General features: G+C 42.1%; 1 protein-coding gene and 1 pseudogene across 5 annotated transcripts; both read left to right on the plus strand.

The window, feature by feature from the left end:
- The first annotated feature begins 3,277 nt into the window (after positions 1-3,277).
- On the plus strand, positions 3,278-5,831 carry LOC123092030 (uncharacterized; annotated as a pseudogene).
- Positions 5,832-6,677: 846 nt separating this feature from the next.
- On the plus strand, positions 6,678-15,367 carry LOC123188222 (F-box/LRR-repeat protein 14). 5 transcript variants are annotated; one of them, XR_006494399.1, is made up of 5 exons: positions 6,703-6,825; positions 12,574-12,662; positions 12,936-13,099; positions 14,250-14,328; positions 15,000-15,367. XR_006494399.1 is itself a non-coding variant. In XM_044600265.1 (2 exons), exon 2 carries the CDS (start codon positions 7,651-7,653, stop codon positions 9,103-9,105), a length of 1,455 nt encoding a protein of 484 aa, XP_044456200.1. In that variant the 5' UTR covers positions 6,678-6,825; positions 7,633-7,650; the 3' UTR covers positions 9,106-9,555. The 5 variants fall into 5 exon arrangements, 1 of the variants encoding a protein (XP_044456200.1); XR_006494397.1 differs by having other exon boundaries at positions 6,705-6,825; positions 14,250-14,373; XR_006494400.1 differs by lacking the exon at positions 12,574-12,662 and having other exon boundaries at positions 6,704-6,825.
- Positions 15,368-16,752: the final 1,385 nt, after the last annotated feature.

Here is a 16,752-nt window from a genome sequence, read left to right on the forward strand (position 1 = left end):
TTGCAATGCCGCCACGATCCCCAGGATGAGCACGAGAGCCCATATCCCGGGCTTGGTGGCCGGGCAGCTATGCGGCGCCTTCGCCGGCCCTAGCTCCGCCCAGATCTCCACCTTGGGCATGGGCTGCGGGCAGGAGGAGAAGCAACAACGTTGTTGCGAGTGGGAGGAAGCGAAGAGAGCGCGCCATCGAGTTGGAGTCGAAAGCAAGAGTGGGCTTTGGGCTTCGTTGGCTGTCTGTGCAAGTTGAAGACAAGTTGTAAGCGAGGTCGAGTGCTTATAAATAGGCACAACCACGCGCTCAAGTGCCACTATAGTCTTTTCTCAACAACAAAAAAAGACTGCCACTAAAGGAGACAAAAATAAAGTTAGTTATTTCTTTCATCTACGGAAGAGGACCAAACTGATTAAGGCACCAACTAGTCATCAACCCGTGCGGGCTGTATACACCGATTGATGCAGAGGCCGGGGGTTTTAACCTCCTTTTCCAGAAAAGAAGTAAACGTGGAAACACATAGTTGGAACTTTAGAGCAATATATTTAGTATATGTTCAAACTTATAAGAACTCAATACATCAGCCCTTAGTTTTTAATGATAAATGGAATGCATTTTAATGTTCCAAAAATAATTTTTTTTTGGTGGGTGAATGTTTCAAAAATATTACTCCCTCCATTCACAAATATAAGATGTTCTAGCTTTTTTCAAGTCAGAGACTTTTTGATGTGTTTGCTCACTTATTTCAGTGTGTATGTAGTCCATATTGAAATATTCAAAATATCTTATATTTGCGAACAAAGGGAGCAGAAGATAATTATAAACCACAATTGGGGCACGATGCACAACGGAAGTAATACCCTCCACGTTATATCTACGACAAATGAAGGGGTATATTATCCCTCAAAAAAATGGAGTATATTTAACAGAAACGACATACCACAAAAGGAGTGATGGTTAAGTGGCTTGAATGCAAATGAAGAAGTCGCCAACAAAATCCGTCCCTCAATTTAAAAATTATATTCTCCTAAAAGAAATTAAAATTATATCATTCATTTTTTTTCTGACGTGGAAGTTAAGTGCGGTTGTGTCCTACAACCACTCTTTTTTTGCGGGGTGTCCTACAAACACTCAGTCTGCATTCTTATAGAGAAAACATGCACCACCTCGACCTATTGAATACTCCCCTCAGAAGCACACGTGATTTCTTTGTCTATACACACAATATATTTTTACATGGATTAGCCAGAAAAAATGGAATATCAACAATAATGGCATACGTGCGTACATAGGTGGAGACTTGATTTGTACCTGCAAGAGCAGCAACTAATTTGGATATGTAACAAACATAATCTGAAGTGTGAAACAAACCTAGGATATGTAGGTATCTATATAGTTACAGTTGCACGGAAATTTCATACTTCTTTTTAATATATAAAAACATCACTAATCTAGAGCCTTGTTGCTGTACAAAATTGAAAACCTGTAAATAATATCTTGTAGAACTCAAGTACTCTATGCAGGCTTAATTAATTTAGATGGCAACTGCTCTACATTCTGATTACCAGAAATGACTGTACACTCTATCGACATTGATCAAAGAAATCTAGGAAGATGATATATGCTATATGTAAAATATTCAGAACCTAGGCATCATTTTTTCGATAAAGAGTGCTTTTTACCGACTCATAGTGTAGCATCAAGCGATACAATCATAATGAATACACACACGGCCTCTGCATAATTAGGATGCATACAACCAACACAACACACACACACACAATCATGCAGGCAAAGCAAAGTCATATAAGACCGAAGCGATCAGGGGCGGATCCACTAAGGGGCATGGGTGTACAGATGTACACCCAAATATTTTTTGCAACAAAAATCGTATATATGTGTCTAATGCATATGTGACAGAAATACTAGCCTATAGTTTAGGAGCTGCCCACTAGCCCGACAGAAGTTCAGGAGCAGCCCACTTTTGTCCACGCATTTCTCAACGTCAGGGAGGGGAGCGTTCTAGTGTAGCAATTTACAAACTTCTCAAACTAGTACACATGCACGTGCAACGCACGTATCATAATCTACAATAAAAGCATTTATTTGAGTATATTTTCTCTTCTAGCGAGTTTTTTACCGACCCATTCAAATCTGTCTTATGCTCAGTGATATGAGCGCGCCTGTAACATACGACCCATAAACATGTCTTCATATAACATTGATGATCACATAATTCTATTATAATTTGTTACATAATTTAAAAAAAAAACACAACTAAACACCATTATCTTTTGAAGGTCCATTTATTGATACGATCTATGGTGCTTCATCCGATGGATGGGATATTGGTTTGAGCTTCGTTCCCTTCGTACTTTAAAATATATATCAAAAACTTCCTCGTCAACTTCATTTCCTTCATACTTTAAAATATGAAAAAATATGTCTTACTCTAGTAAAGGGACATCATCAATCATACCGATGAACAAAGTTACTCTATTAAGTCATCGTTTGTTGGAGTGACAGTCGGTGAAAGGATAAATGATTGTGAGATGAGCTCAACTTCGGGTGATATGTTCGATGTTTTGGAGGGGGGGGAGGGGGTCTATCAATAATCATTCAATCTTTGGGGTCTGTGTTGTTTCCGTCATCTTTCAAGTCTTGATTTCTTGTAATATCATCATTTTATTCCTAATCCACTAAAATGACAGGTAGTTTTGTTCTAAAATATGTCATATGATCCTATAAAATTTTATGGGTCTATCAGAGTTAGTTAGTTTTGATAGACCCATAAAATTTATATCTCCGGTGAAGTACTCCATAAAATTTATATTACTTTACAAGAGGGAGTATTTCATAAAATTTACCATCCACGCACCACAAGATGACCTACAGGATTACAAAACATAAAATATATTCAGTTTTATTTAATTTTTATTGATATTTATACGAAACTTTTTAAACCATCAACTGATCATCATGATCATAACAAGCCGTGATGATTAAAGAAATGGCACCCAAAATCGAACATGCGCTATAAAAGAAAAGTATTTTTCTAGAAGATGAAAGAAAATTGGTTTGGACAACGCCACAGTCACTCACAATCCTTCTCTGGACACTGCTAGTATATACTGTAGTTGTACTAAAAAAAAGCCAGTCATTCCACCGCCCCTGTCTTTTCTCCTCCCTTCCCTAATCTTCCATGGTCGCCAGATCCCTCCCTCCATAGCCGGCGCTCCCTGTAAGGCCGCCCCTCCCCTTCGTCACCCACGCCGGCGGACGTGCATGCCCCTGCTCCACCTCACTCCTCCTTCAAATTCGGCCGTCGAAGTGCTCGAGGAGGCGGTCGAGCTTGGCATGCTCGCCGGCGACGCCGGCCCCTTACTGCACACGCCAGACTACCGACCTCTCAGGCGGGGGGCGCACGCCGACCCCAGGAAGAGAGAAGTGAAGATTTTGTGCCGGCTTCTTGCTCAGCTGGGAGTTTGAAGAGGACGGCCGTGGCCATGGCCTTGGAGGAGGTGGAAGTTCCCGTCCCCACAGAGAAGTTGTCCACGGATCCAAATCTGTAAGCAGAAAGAAAAGAACCTGATCTTGGATTTCTTCACTTGCGTTATTCAGAGTCATCCTAGTCCACCATACGTTCCCTTATTCAACTGGATGACCGCAGAGACGGGGGAAGGCGGGGTGGTGTTGTGCTGGTGGCCACCGGGAGCTTCAACCTTCCCACCTACATGCACAAGCATGTTTGGTAAGCCGCAACACCTGTTAAATCTGTTTAGCAACTCTGAAGTGTTGTGTTAATATTAGAACAAGCTGAGAATCAGAACAAACAGATTACATATTACCCCATCTCTTGTTTCATACGTACAGAGCTTGCGAAGGATGGGTTGCAGCAGCGAGGGTAATCGGTGCTGGGATGTTACTGCCTTAATGGATACATGTCCCTGGTGAACCGATGCTAACAAGAAGAAGGTACTATGCGGAACTGGAAATGTGTATGGGTTTGTGTTAACACCACATTCTCATGACCGAATTTGCAATTTGGGGCTGCTCATGACCTCTTGCCGTCTGCTCACCGGATTCGCCTCTGCGAATTGGCATGTTGAAGCTCGTCTTTCGTGATGGTTGATCCATGCATAATAACCTGATTTTTCATGTTATCAGTACATGCGTACCATTGGATTTTCGCTGTCACATAAGGTACTTTCAGTTCAGATGATGTGTTCATTTGATGGACACATTCTTGTGTTCTTGATACAGGCAATGCAGAAAGGTCATCAGCGTACCTTGACCATTCTCTCAAGAGTTAAGAATTCTTTTGTGCAAGGACGGCTTAGCTGATCAAGGTATGTGACAATGATTTTTGTTGTTGCAACACAGTAGTGTCTTCTCTCACATTGTTGGATCACCAATTGTATCAGTACTATAACACTGTATATAAATCAGTTGTTTACGACTTGCGTTTTGTCTCAGGAAGTGTCAAGGTAATGCTGCTATGTGGTTCTGACCTGCTCGAGTCATTCAGCAAGCCAGGGGTTTGGATTCCAGATCAGGTACAAAACTTGAACACTTTTTGGTACCGAAAGGGGATGGGAGCAACAAGTCTGAATCAAAGAGTATGTTTTGAATCTTCGTTGCATTGCACAATATTTTTATTGTTCTAAGAAATTCATGTAGTTGTATATGGAACATTTCCTTGATGTGATGGTCGGGCATATTTGTTTACTAAATCATACTTCCAGATTACCTTTGTCGGCAACTCTAAATATTTCTTAGATGGCTTACCACAAGCATTAGTCCTGCAAAAACATATACTCTAAACAGGTTCATGATAGATCAACAAAATGTTGTTGATGCTCTCACCTATTAGGAGATGCACATGAAAAAAAAAGATATGCTAAAGTTGGCGTAGTTCCAACAAACAGACATTCAAATGCATCATTTTGTACTCAGGGAGCAGGAAGTGTGACTTCTTTAGTTTTCAAAATTAGAATGGATCACGTGTACTCCAGATGTTTTCAGTTTAAATAATCATGCACATTCTCAATCATGTGGTGTGCAAAAGTGGGTTTATACAGATTTATACAATTCATTGTAACATCCTGGAGCTGGATAGATGCTATATTACTTTGTAGAACGATTGTGTTGGTGGTTATGTTGATGGAACTTGATATAGTAAAGTCACTTTCCTGTATTTACTTGATATAGTAAAGGCAATTTGTGCAACACAAATCTAGTTTCATTATCCTCATATAGTCAGTATGTAAAATGAACGGCTTATAGCATTTTGCTGTGCAACTGTTTATTAGTTAGAACTCTATTATCAAAAATCTAATCATGAGTAATGCTGCAACAGTCAAAGAAAGAAGTCGAACCTGAAGAAGTCCTCGGAAGAATCACAGCTGCGTGTGCCCGGCTGGTTCAGGGGACGCGACAGGCGCTGGCGCCCTGCCCCGGCGGGCGTGTGCGCGGCGGCGTGGGTGCCAGTGCAGGGCGGGCGCGGCGGTGCGGGTGCCGGGGCAGGCTCTCTCCTGGGCACTGGCGATCTCGCAGGACGGATGCCACGCTACGAGCGGCAACAATCGGCGATGGCGATCGTGCACGGAGGTGACGTGACGGTGCAGTGCGGCGTGGTCGCCGCGCAGGCAGGAGACGCCGTTGGTTGGCGGCGTATGTGCCTGGCGGTGAGGTCAAGGTCAAGGGCGTGAAGTTCCCTTAGCTTGCGATCTGATTTTCCGTGATTGTAGGGGACGCTGGGCTGGTTGTTAGTTTGCGATCTGATTTTCGTGATTGTAGGGGACGTTGGGCTGGTTGTTAGTTTGCGATCTGATTTCCGTGATTGTAGGGGACGCGCGGGGCTGGTTGTTCGACTACTACTCTCATGATGAAGTACGGTCAGTCATTGGTAAATGCTAAGTGCACACGGTTTGGATTAATGATGGCCGTTAGATTGAGACTTGTTGGCCTAATCGTGTGGTGCTGATTGGCTCGTGCGTTATTGTGGGACTAATTGCGGGTGCATGTAAGAAAGTTTTTATTTGATTGTTTAATAGTAGTAGAGATTGGTTCTAATACTGTAAACCTTATCACTGGCATAATACTAGCGGCGTAGGCCCACAACGCCAGTAACTGTGTTTTACGAACACCGCTAGTAGGCAAATAATGAGTATTTGCATGAGATACATGAGTACTTCTTTTTGAACACGTGCCAAAACATGAACATCTCTTTAAGATACATGAACATTTCCTTCACATGTAAGAATCCTTCCGAAATACTCTTATGGATGTGCATGGACATTTATAGTTACATACGAGAGCATTTATGAAAATACATGTACATTTTCCCATAAATGCAAAGATTTATTTTGATACATGTGGACATTTCTTTTCGCATACAGTTACATTTTAAAAAGCTGGTAGACACTTTAATACGTAGAAAAAATATTAGAATGCCTTGAAATTTTAATTATTTATTGAAACGATTGTATGAACATTTTATATTTATCTCTTTTCCTACTTTTAGATTATTCTGTGTTTTGCACAAAAAAAAGGTCTAGAAGGCTGAAAATAGCACGCGTCGGCCCGCGGCCATTCCGGGTGTGGGAAGCCCATGTGAGCGAGGCGCCGCTGCAGAAAGCTCACAAACACAGCTCCGAGCGAGGTGACGAGCTGACGAGCTGTGTTTGTTCCGGCGAACTGACGAGCTGTATTTGTTCCGCCCGCTCGCGAGACTAGCTAGGGTTTACACTCCGCTCTCCTCTCCTCCGCCATCTCCGAGCGAGGTCGAGCGGCGGCGGGTACTGTCTCCCGGCCGGTCGTGCTCAAGGAAGGTAACGCCGTTTTTCGCTTCTCCTCTCTCCTCCTGAGAGACGCCTCCCTCTTCGTTCGTTGGTTCCCCGATCTGATTCGACATGTAGACGGTTTTTTTCTTTCTTTTTGATTCGCTTTCTTGATTGATAGGGGAAACCAAACCGGTAGTATCACCCTCATCCTTAAAGTTGGTTAATGTTGTAAAGCCATTCTCCTAGGTACTACTAGTAGAAAGTATGTTTTTTGCCTAGGGTTGCAGAAAATACTAGTAGTATTTCTAGTTGAACAAATTGGCCCTGTGAACTCAACTCATCAGCTGTGGCAAAATGTTTGATTTCCTTACTTTCTTTCTTGCCCAACCAAGAGCCACAAGAACCAACAATTATATGTATATAAGCTCTGGTTTTCATGTTCAGATCCAGCAATTAGTAGTAATTCTGCTTGCAGAAATGTTTGCGTCAATTCTAGCTCGTTTCTTTGTATTCTCTTAGTTAGTTCATTATTCAGGCTCTGCTTGCTACTTAATTAGTTAATTATGGTGGTAGATAGTTTAATTTAATTATGTGCCCTGGACCATAATTTTTTCTTTCTAACAATCTAGAGACAGACAAGGTGCTAGCTACTTCAATAAATCTCCATGCTTGTGAAGGAAACACAAGTTTTGGATGGATACAGAAAAATGCTCAAAGTTCATCACTAGTATATTCTTCGTAACATATATCTCCATCTGTCTTCACATTCATGCATTATTCTGATATATTGTAAGTTTGAGTCCAGCTCTTTTGGTTGTTTTCTGAACCTTGATATATATTACCTGATTGCTACAGCTGAATTGAATTTGTTTGATGGAGGACCTACAGGAGGCTCTGATGACAGAGATTCTCAAGAGGATCACCACGATAAGTGATCTGAATTCTCTTTCCCTTGTGTCAAAGCAGCTCTGCAAGATAGAGGGGAATCAGAGGGGTGCTATCCGTGTTGGTTCCCGTCTTTGCACTGCTACAGAAGCACTGACATCATTGTGCGCCCGCTTCCCAAATCTGCGAAGAGTGGAAATCGATTACTTTGGTTGGATACCTGGACATGGAAGGCAGTTGGACAACAAAGGCTTTTCTGTGTTTTCATCTCACTATTCCTCACTGATTGACCTAACCTTAAGCTTCTGCTCATGCATCGATGACTCTGGGCTTGCTTGTTTAGCTTATTGCAAGACATTGGTGTCTCTCAGGCTCAACTCCGCACCAAAAATAACGTCAGTTGGGCTTTTCTCGGTTGCAGTTGGTTGCAGAAGTCTATCTGCTCTCCACCTTATTGATTGCGAGAAAATCGACACTGTAGAGTGGCTGGAATACCTTGGTAGGGATGGATCGTTGGAAGAGCTTGTAGTGAAGAATTGCCAAGGAATCAATCATCATGACTTTCTAAAGTTTGGTTCAGGATGGATGAAGCTCCAGAAGTTTGAGTTTGAGAGTAAAAGAGAAAGATATGATCGTCTTCCAGGTGATGTGGTCTATGACTCCTCGTACCATGCTCACAGCACGGATATATATGATTTCTGCTGTGAGAGTTTGAAGGATTTAAGGTTGGCTCATATTAAAACTTGGCCAGAAGTAGGTCTTCGTCTTGTCCTAGGGAAGTGTAAAGCATTGGAGAAGCTTTGCCTTGAGTATGTTCGTGCCCTAAATGACAATGACATTATTGCATTATCTCGGAGCTGCAGCAACCTTAAAAGCATCTCACTTTGGCTCAACCTGCAGCGCTACTCTAGTGATGTCAGCTATTGTGAGACGAGGACGTCATTTACTGATAACAGCCTTTACGCTCTAGCACGAAACTGTCGTATGCTTCAGATGGTAGACCTCAGCTTTATAGGATGTTCCCGTGACTGGCCATCAGAAATAGGATTCACACAAGAGGGTTTTCTGGTGCTCATTCAGTCCTGCCCGATTCGTGTTCTCGTGCTAAACACCGCCAACTTCTTTGATGACGAGGGGATGAAGGCCCTCTCATCCTCACCACATCTGGAGACACTCGAGCTTATATTGTGCCATGCGGTAACTGATGCTGGGATGCACTTCATTGCGCACACCCCATGCTTGAGTAATCTCACACTTCGGTTGTGTCATAACGTTACTGATGTGGGAGTGGCTGAACTGGGACATGCACATAAGTTAGAATCTTTGGTTGTCGAGTATTGTGGTGAGGTCTCTCTGCAAGCTGTGCAGGGTGTTGCCAAGTTAGTTCACTACAGTGACTATTCATATTTCTTTATGAAGAAAATTGGTCTTGGCGCCTATTGATGAAGTGGTCTCCAAATTTTCAGTATGAATTTGCTGCTGAAGCCATTAAGTTGTTCAGTGTGGATCATCCGACCCAGATTCACCTCTCTGAACTTTTTGTTGCCCTCTACCTTTACGGCAATGATTTTCCTTTAGACAGTCTATAATGATGAATTCCAGATGGCAACTAATTAATGAAACTTTAGTAGTAGGCACAACTTGTGTATTATTGTCAACCGTAATTCTGGTTCCTTAATTTCTACCCTCTATAGCGAAACCGGCATAAGTAGGCCACAAGATTCCCTGTTTCTGCTGTGGAGGCACTATATGACCTTTTGGTGTTATTTGTATTATTTAAGCAAATGTCGTGAACCCTTTTTTCATTGGGTAAGTGATTTTGAAGACATATATCTGCCTGCTATGTTCGCGTGCCAATTTTGGTATGAATGAATGTAGTAATAAGTCAAGTTTTGATGCTTGTTTTGTTGATATTGACTCCATTGGAGGATGACTTTGATAGCTTCTCAAAAGAATAGTGCTAGTTACTACTCCCTCTGTACGTCTTGCATTAGTGTACAGAGGTAGTAGCATAATTGTGGATGTATAGATTCCAAAATGACATGAAGTTGAGGTACAACTGAAACTTGAGTGACTACTAAAAGCATATAGCATATCCATCATATCATGTCTTCGCTCTGGACATCCAACACTCAAAAACATTTTCTTAACTTTTTTAGGGGGCCACATCTCTTTTTACCTATCAAGAGTATATATGTTGATAGCTCGTTGCATCAGTTCAGCTAGTAGGAACAGCATTTGCCTTGTATTTGTAGCTCATCAAGATGCCAACTTTGCTTTGCTGGCTATTTAATTTCTGTTTTTATACCTGAGCTAAAATGAAACACGCACCTTTCTCTTGCTAAAAAAAGGGAGAATAGTTTATTTGTTTACATTAGCAATCCGGCAGATGTACAGGAAGCGCCGCCATGGCAATCCGGCAAACGTACAGGAGGTTGCAGTTCTTCTTCAGTTTGTGTGGGGTGTGGCCAAGATGCTGCTTGCTTCTAGATGCCTTGAATTTCACAAGATGCAGCCAAACACACAAATTACATTGTTCACTAGTTGGCTAAGTAAAAACCCTGGAGGTTCATTAGTCCAACTATCGTCACACTTCTTACAAAAACTGAACTTGCTAGCCCGTGAGCTACAGAGTTTGCATCACTGTCTAGGAAAAAATTCACAGGAGAAAATTAATCTGTCATTTTTTCCACAGGAGAAAACAGAGGAATAGATGGCGACACTGAAGAAGAAAATTTTGGCGTGTCAGATGTTACACGGCAACCAACACATACATGGGCTGGTAGACGTACAAAAAGCGCCAATAACCCACTTGAGTTTGTATTTTGTTCAATTTGTGTGGTCAAGATGCTGCTTGGCTGCACAGGCTTTGAGTTCCAGAAAGTTGCAGCCATGGCCTCATATTCCCACGGACACACGACTTCCAACAAGACTTGTGTTAAACAGAATTCAACACCGAAACCTTTATTTCTACCACTGCCGCTGGATAGAATTCAAGCATGGAATTTTCCCGCAATTTGTAGTTGCATTGCATCGCGCCACCCTTCATGAGTCCTTATCTATACTTGGTCCATGTACCAGCTGAGAAGCGAAAAGGAAAACCTTTTAGAGAATAGCTTAAGACATATATAATGAAGCAGTTTTACATGATCAAATAAACAAGGAAGGATACCATCAAAGAAAAACTCTACTGCATTGTTAACTCAAGTCGTTCAGTGCATGAGTTGTTGATGGAGGAGAATTGGAAATATATGAGCAGGCGTACGCCGTGGGTATTGCTTTCTAGGAATAAGTCCTGTGTCATTTTTCCATGAGCAGTTTTAACATGATCCCTCTTACCCCCTCTTTTCACATGAGAGGTAAGAGTATAAAATAGATCTTAGCCGTTGATCTCATCAATGAATGGCTTGATTGACTCTTACCTTCTTACCTCACATGTAAAAAAAGGAGGTAAGAAGGACCATGTTAAAATTTGCCTTTTCCATAGGAATGAGGAGAGAAAATAGAGGAAGAGATGGCAGACACTGAACAAGGAAAACCGGCGCCCAGCAGCAGTTGCCAAAGGGATGTGCCAGCGTCCCAACAAAGAGCTTGGAACTTCCAGCAGGCAGAGATGGCAACACTGAAGGATAGTCATCCAGTAGCAGCTTAAGACACTGAAACTTTTGTTTTACCATCGGTAGAATCCCACGTTTAATCGTTGCGTTGCACCACAAGTCATGGTTCCGAAAAGCCAATAAGGGAAACATTAGTACTGTAGAGAACAGCTAAAGACAAGCTGCTTCAATTTCTTTAGCGGAATTGCCATACAAGTTACATGACCAAATAAACAAGAAATACTGATGGTGAAGGACTCGAATCATGCAGATACATGTCTTGCACGAATCTTGGAGCAACCGACAGTCTTCTTCACCACAAGCCTCATTCGCAGGGACCTTGATTTTAAGAGTTCGTTCAGACGATGTTGAGGACTGAGGCACTGCTGCTCCCAGCCGAAGCACCCGGACGAAGGACAAGATTGCTGCAGTGCCGGGAATGCAGCTCCCGTGCAGACAATGTTGAGCATGTCAAAAAGAAAAGCCATAGTAATAGTTGAGTTCTTCTGATTATTCTCTGAAGTAAGGAAGCAATAGTAATACACCCTTTAGATTACTCATAGATTACAAAAGGGCATACCTGGGAGTATTGGCGTGTCGGATGCTACACTGCAATCAACACATATGCCGGCAGGCAAACATACAGAAAGCGCCAGTAACCCACTCGAGCTTGGATTTTTGCTTCAATTTGTGTGGTCAAGATGCTGCTTGGCTGTACAGGCTTTGAATTCCACAAGTTGCAGCAACTGCCTCATATTCCGTCGGACACATGACTTCCAACAAGACTTGGTGTCTAGGATTTGTATTAACCAAAATCCAACACAAGCCTTTATTTTTACCGCCGCCGGTGGATAGACTTCCAGCACGGAATTTTTCCACAATTTATAGTTGTGTCCCGACTCCTTGTGCTAAATCTTTTGTTCTACGTACCAGCTGAAAAGCGAAAAGGAAAACATTGGTACTGTGGAGAATAGCTTAAGACAGGTTGCTTCCATTCTTTATGGGATTGCCATAACTGAAGTAGTTACAAGTTACACGATCAAATGAGCAAGAAGTACTGTCAAACCTATCACAGGCCATACCATCTGATAAAAACTCTACTGCAATGTTAACTCGAGTGTATAAGGTGCATAAGCTGTAGATGAAGGAGATCTGGAATATTTTCGGGAATTCTATCCCTGCCGTCAGTTTCTTGGAATAATTACTGTGTCATTTTTTCCGCAGGCATGAGAAAAGAAATAGAGGAATGATCCAAGAAGCAAGCACTTCTATTCTATATTGTCATAAGAACTTTAGGTTTCTTTGATTTTTGCAGAAACAGAAGCAGATTTAATTTAGACAAACTGATTGTCATGCACGGACCTGAAGAGCATACAAGATAAACCTTTATTCACGTGCCAAGAGGTGCATGTCGAATCAAATTTTAGGTGCATAGTATGTTACATATGGATTTGCAAACCTGAATCTTGAGTTCTTTGGCTTGTTGTCGTTTTTATAATTGAATGTATTAGCATATCTCAAAATTTTCATTTATATCATTAAACAGAATAAGCAGTGTCACACAGACCCTCTTGTAAGTAGGTTATCTTCAGTAGCGATGATTTAATAGATCTAAGCAGAGTCATTGGTTCTGAAAATTTATCACACGTTACTAGTGCGTTTTTTTTGTTTCAACAGACAGCCGTGTGCCTCTTCCTGGGACGCTGCTCTGTGTGCCTCTTCCAGGGACACTGCTCCGTGTGCCCCTTCCCGGGAAGCTGCTCCTTGTGGTGCCTCTGCCCTGTACGACGCTCTCCGGCTGCTGCTTCGACCCAAGTTCCGACACCATGTAGCTCGTCAAGGTATCATTTCCTCTCTGCTCTATCTCTCTCACTCTTGCATGTTCTGCATGTCCCTCTCATCAATTACCTGGAGATGTTTCTTAATACACCAATTTGTGTGTCTAGTATAAGATTTGAAAAGATGAGATGAGCTCTTGTCTGATTATCCGCACAATTTTTTCTTCTGCTCTGTCTAGTATATTCCTGATTATGTATTCATGCCCGACCCTAACTCTAGCAGCAGCACTAACGGTACGCCATGCCCAATCATGTCCCATGTCTAGCGCTAGCAATTGCATAGCTTCCAGTGCAAGACTGCAATTTTTTTGTGGTTGTTATACGTAATACAGATTTGCTTTTCCTAAAACCACATGGTACTAGTTGTATACCACACAAGGGAAAGAATTTCAGTATTAGAATTTTTTATGTTTGAAACAATATTGCTTTCCTCTGTTTAGTTCAATGTTTTATTTCTATCTATGCGACTGAATATTTGACATTGGTTAATATGTCTTGGGTTAGCATTTTGAACTACTTCCTTTTGCAGTTGGTGCTAGGTGCAGAACCCAAATTTTTATTCACAAATTTGTACCTTCCTAAGCTCGTTTGTGCTACTACATGCCTGTTTAAGCTATCCATTTCTTTTTCTCCGCTTTACTTGTCTTTTTGCAGCTTTGAAACTTTAAAGTCTGCCATGAGTTTGAGTTGGGTTCAGAATTGCTTCCAGTAGGTTTGCATGTAGGATTTTATTTTTGGCTCGGATGAAATTCCAGGGTTCGATGGTCTGTGTGGAGCTGATGATGCAAACACGAACATCCATCAAAAGCTTGTTGCTGTCAGCAACAAGAGTATGTATACGCCATATAACTCTTGGTTATTCCTGCCATGGCTACTTAGGTGGCTTTGCTGGACTCACTTGGCTTGGTAAATAATACTCTAGTGGTTGTATGTTACCTAGTTACTAAACCAGTGAATTTTCCTCTGGCTTTGTTCTAGAAAGATAAACAAGCCTCTGTTCTTGCCAAGTTAATTACCCGGCATCTTTTCATGTTACATTTGGCTTGGTAAATTCCGTGGAACACCGTGGACAGGGAAAAATTAGGCTGTTCTTGTTTTGTTGCTTATAATCTTCATGTGATTTTCTTTCTTTCTTTTTCCCACTTGATTGCAGATTTTGGGCAGCTGGAGCCATGCTCCATGGACGAGGAGGATGACCGGGACCCCAAGCCCAAGCCAACGAGCACGACGAGGTAATCGTCGAGTCCGGGGACCTTGACCTCGACTCCCCACATAAGGTCTTGGCTCTGCTCTTCTCGACTATGAAGTTCTTCCTCCAATTTTTGTTTATATTTTTTTAGTGGATATACAATATAATTCTTGTGTTATGAAGTTCATTTCTGAACCAAAGTACTATGAGCTAAAATACGGTATCTATGCTCATATATGATTGTATTTCTTTTCTGGTTATGAAACCAAACTAGCATAGTGAGGTCCATTTTGTCTTTGTCTGGTCCACCCAAACTGAAACAAAAATCCATTTACCGAATGTAATCTAGGTGGCTGGTGCTTTATTTCTTGCTTGTTCATTAGCTATTGTGTTGATAACTTTTGTTGTTTTCCAAAGTCGAAATTGCCAGCAGAATTAATGTTGCTTGGCATAGTAGTCCGCCCCTTGTGGCATCTAATTAATGGAGAAATTTTGGACTTTGATTTCCGGTCCTAGTTGGCTGTATTGACCCGTCTGGTATTGCTGTGAATTTGCATATCTGGCTGTCACTTGTAAATTCTCTCTAGATTGATCAATAGAGTAAAACAAGAACTCACTATTTACCTGTCTGGTGTCTTACGCATTTCCTATCTAAAGTCTAGGATTTGTCATGTGTTAAACTTTGCTTGACTTGTTGCATGTGTTGCGCTTCAGATGCAAATGCACGGCAGCGAGAGATTGATGATGTCGACGTCGTTACCCTCAAAAGTTGCAAGGTGTCGAAGTGCTGAGAGGTGGAAGCATTATTGTGTAAAAAGGCAAGATGAGGCGGACTTGTGTTTTTCTTTGTTGGCTGGTAGCTGTGGACGTGTACTAAATGAAATGGCTGGTGATAGTTGTTCTTGTACACAAGATAAAATGGCTTTGGTTTCTTGGTTTCATGGCTTTGTTGGATGGTAGCTGTGGAAGTGAGCTCAAGTGTTGAATATTGATGTCTGTCATCTTGTTCATGTTGTTCCCAGTCACTACTTAAAGCAATAAACTCCTGAGGGATTGAAACTTGCCACTGCAAATTTATCAAATGTGCCTTCAAGTTGTTCAATCAGGATGAGCAACATTTCAAACTGAATGTGCATAATGTTTTGTCGCTCATGAATTTCAGAATCAACATGCATGTAGCTGGTGTCTACTTGTATGCACCACTGGAATCAGTCTAGATCAGTGTCAGTTGTGAGGAGATGTAATCTAGGTTTATCTACAGGCCCCATTTGTATCTAAAATGATGTGCCTCGACATACATTGGATTGACCATGATTTGTAAACAGAAACTCATGTTTCATAGTTACTGATAATTGTAGTGCGCAATGCTTGTATTTGATTGGAAATGAATATAGGCTCTAGTGCCTTTCTTTTTTATTACAATTTGAAGGAAAATGAAATGACAGAGCAGCAACGGGAGAGATCAAACAAGATGACAAGTGAGTGGCATGAGAATGTTGGTCTGAATATTCCAAAAATGTGGACTTAGGACCCTTTGAATGTTTACATTTTGGTTGGACATGGCATGGCAGCCATATGCATGCACTTGGAGGCTCTCAACTACACGAGATGTGTTTGAGGTGCTACAGTTTAGTTAGACCGGCTCTTTTCTGGTTTCTTAGATCTTTTCTTTTTGAGGATCAGGTTTCTTAGATCTGTAATGTCTGTTTTAGTACTGTCCTCTAAATGTTTTAGTATTGCCCTCTAAGTCGACATATTTTACTAGTTTTGTTTCTTGATAATTATCATTTGGAACAAAGCTTCATTTTCAAATACAAAGCTTTCCCTCCATCCATTCATCTGTCACGTGCCAGCTTACTCATCCGCATGCATGGGTCCTCTAGCCGCGTAATAATTGCCTTTCCTGAAAACGCAACAAAGCGGATCGTCATCATCGTATCATTAAGTGCCCTAGGGATGCCCACAGGACATCCAATCTTGCGCCACCTCACCGATCAGCAGCACCGCGGCCTCCTTTGTTCTTATCTCCACCATGCTTTCTTCTAAGACCATCTCTATATATACCAGAAAGGGTCATCCATCCGCGTACGACTTAAAACTTGGGCGACGGCGAGAAGATGAGAGGAGGCGAGGGATGGCGGACCCATGGAGCATGATGGTCTCCCTTGGCCGGTAGTGAGGTGCAAACGAAGCGCTGGCGCAGCAGCAGCGCCATTGTAGGCCGACGCCGGTTCTCTCGTCGCCGGCGTGGCCGCGTGGTAAGGAAGGAACGAGGCAAAAAGGGGTATTGTAGTTGACTGGAAAAGGAAAAAGGAAAGATTAATTCATGAGGATGGATGCGCGAGAAAGTGAGTCGCCGGAATCGATGCTCAATCCGGTGGCACGGCACTGACCGGATGAGAAGGAGAACGAAAAGGGAAGATCCCGGCCGTGCGGGGGAGGCGAGGGGAGGCGCGAGGCCGCCGTG

The sequence above is a fragment of the Triticum aestivum genome, chromosome 1A (genome assembly GCF_018294505.1).
Source record: "Triticum aestivum cultivar Chinese Spring chromosome 1A, IWGSC CS RefSeq v2.1, whole genome shotgun sequence".
NCBI classification, from domain to species: domain Eukaryota; kingdom Viridiplantae; phylum Streptophyta; class Magnoliopsida; order Poales; family Poaceae; genus Triticum; species Triticum aestivum.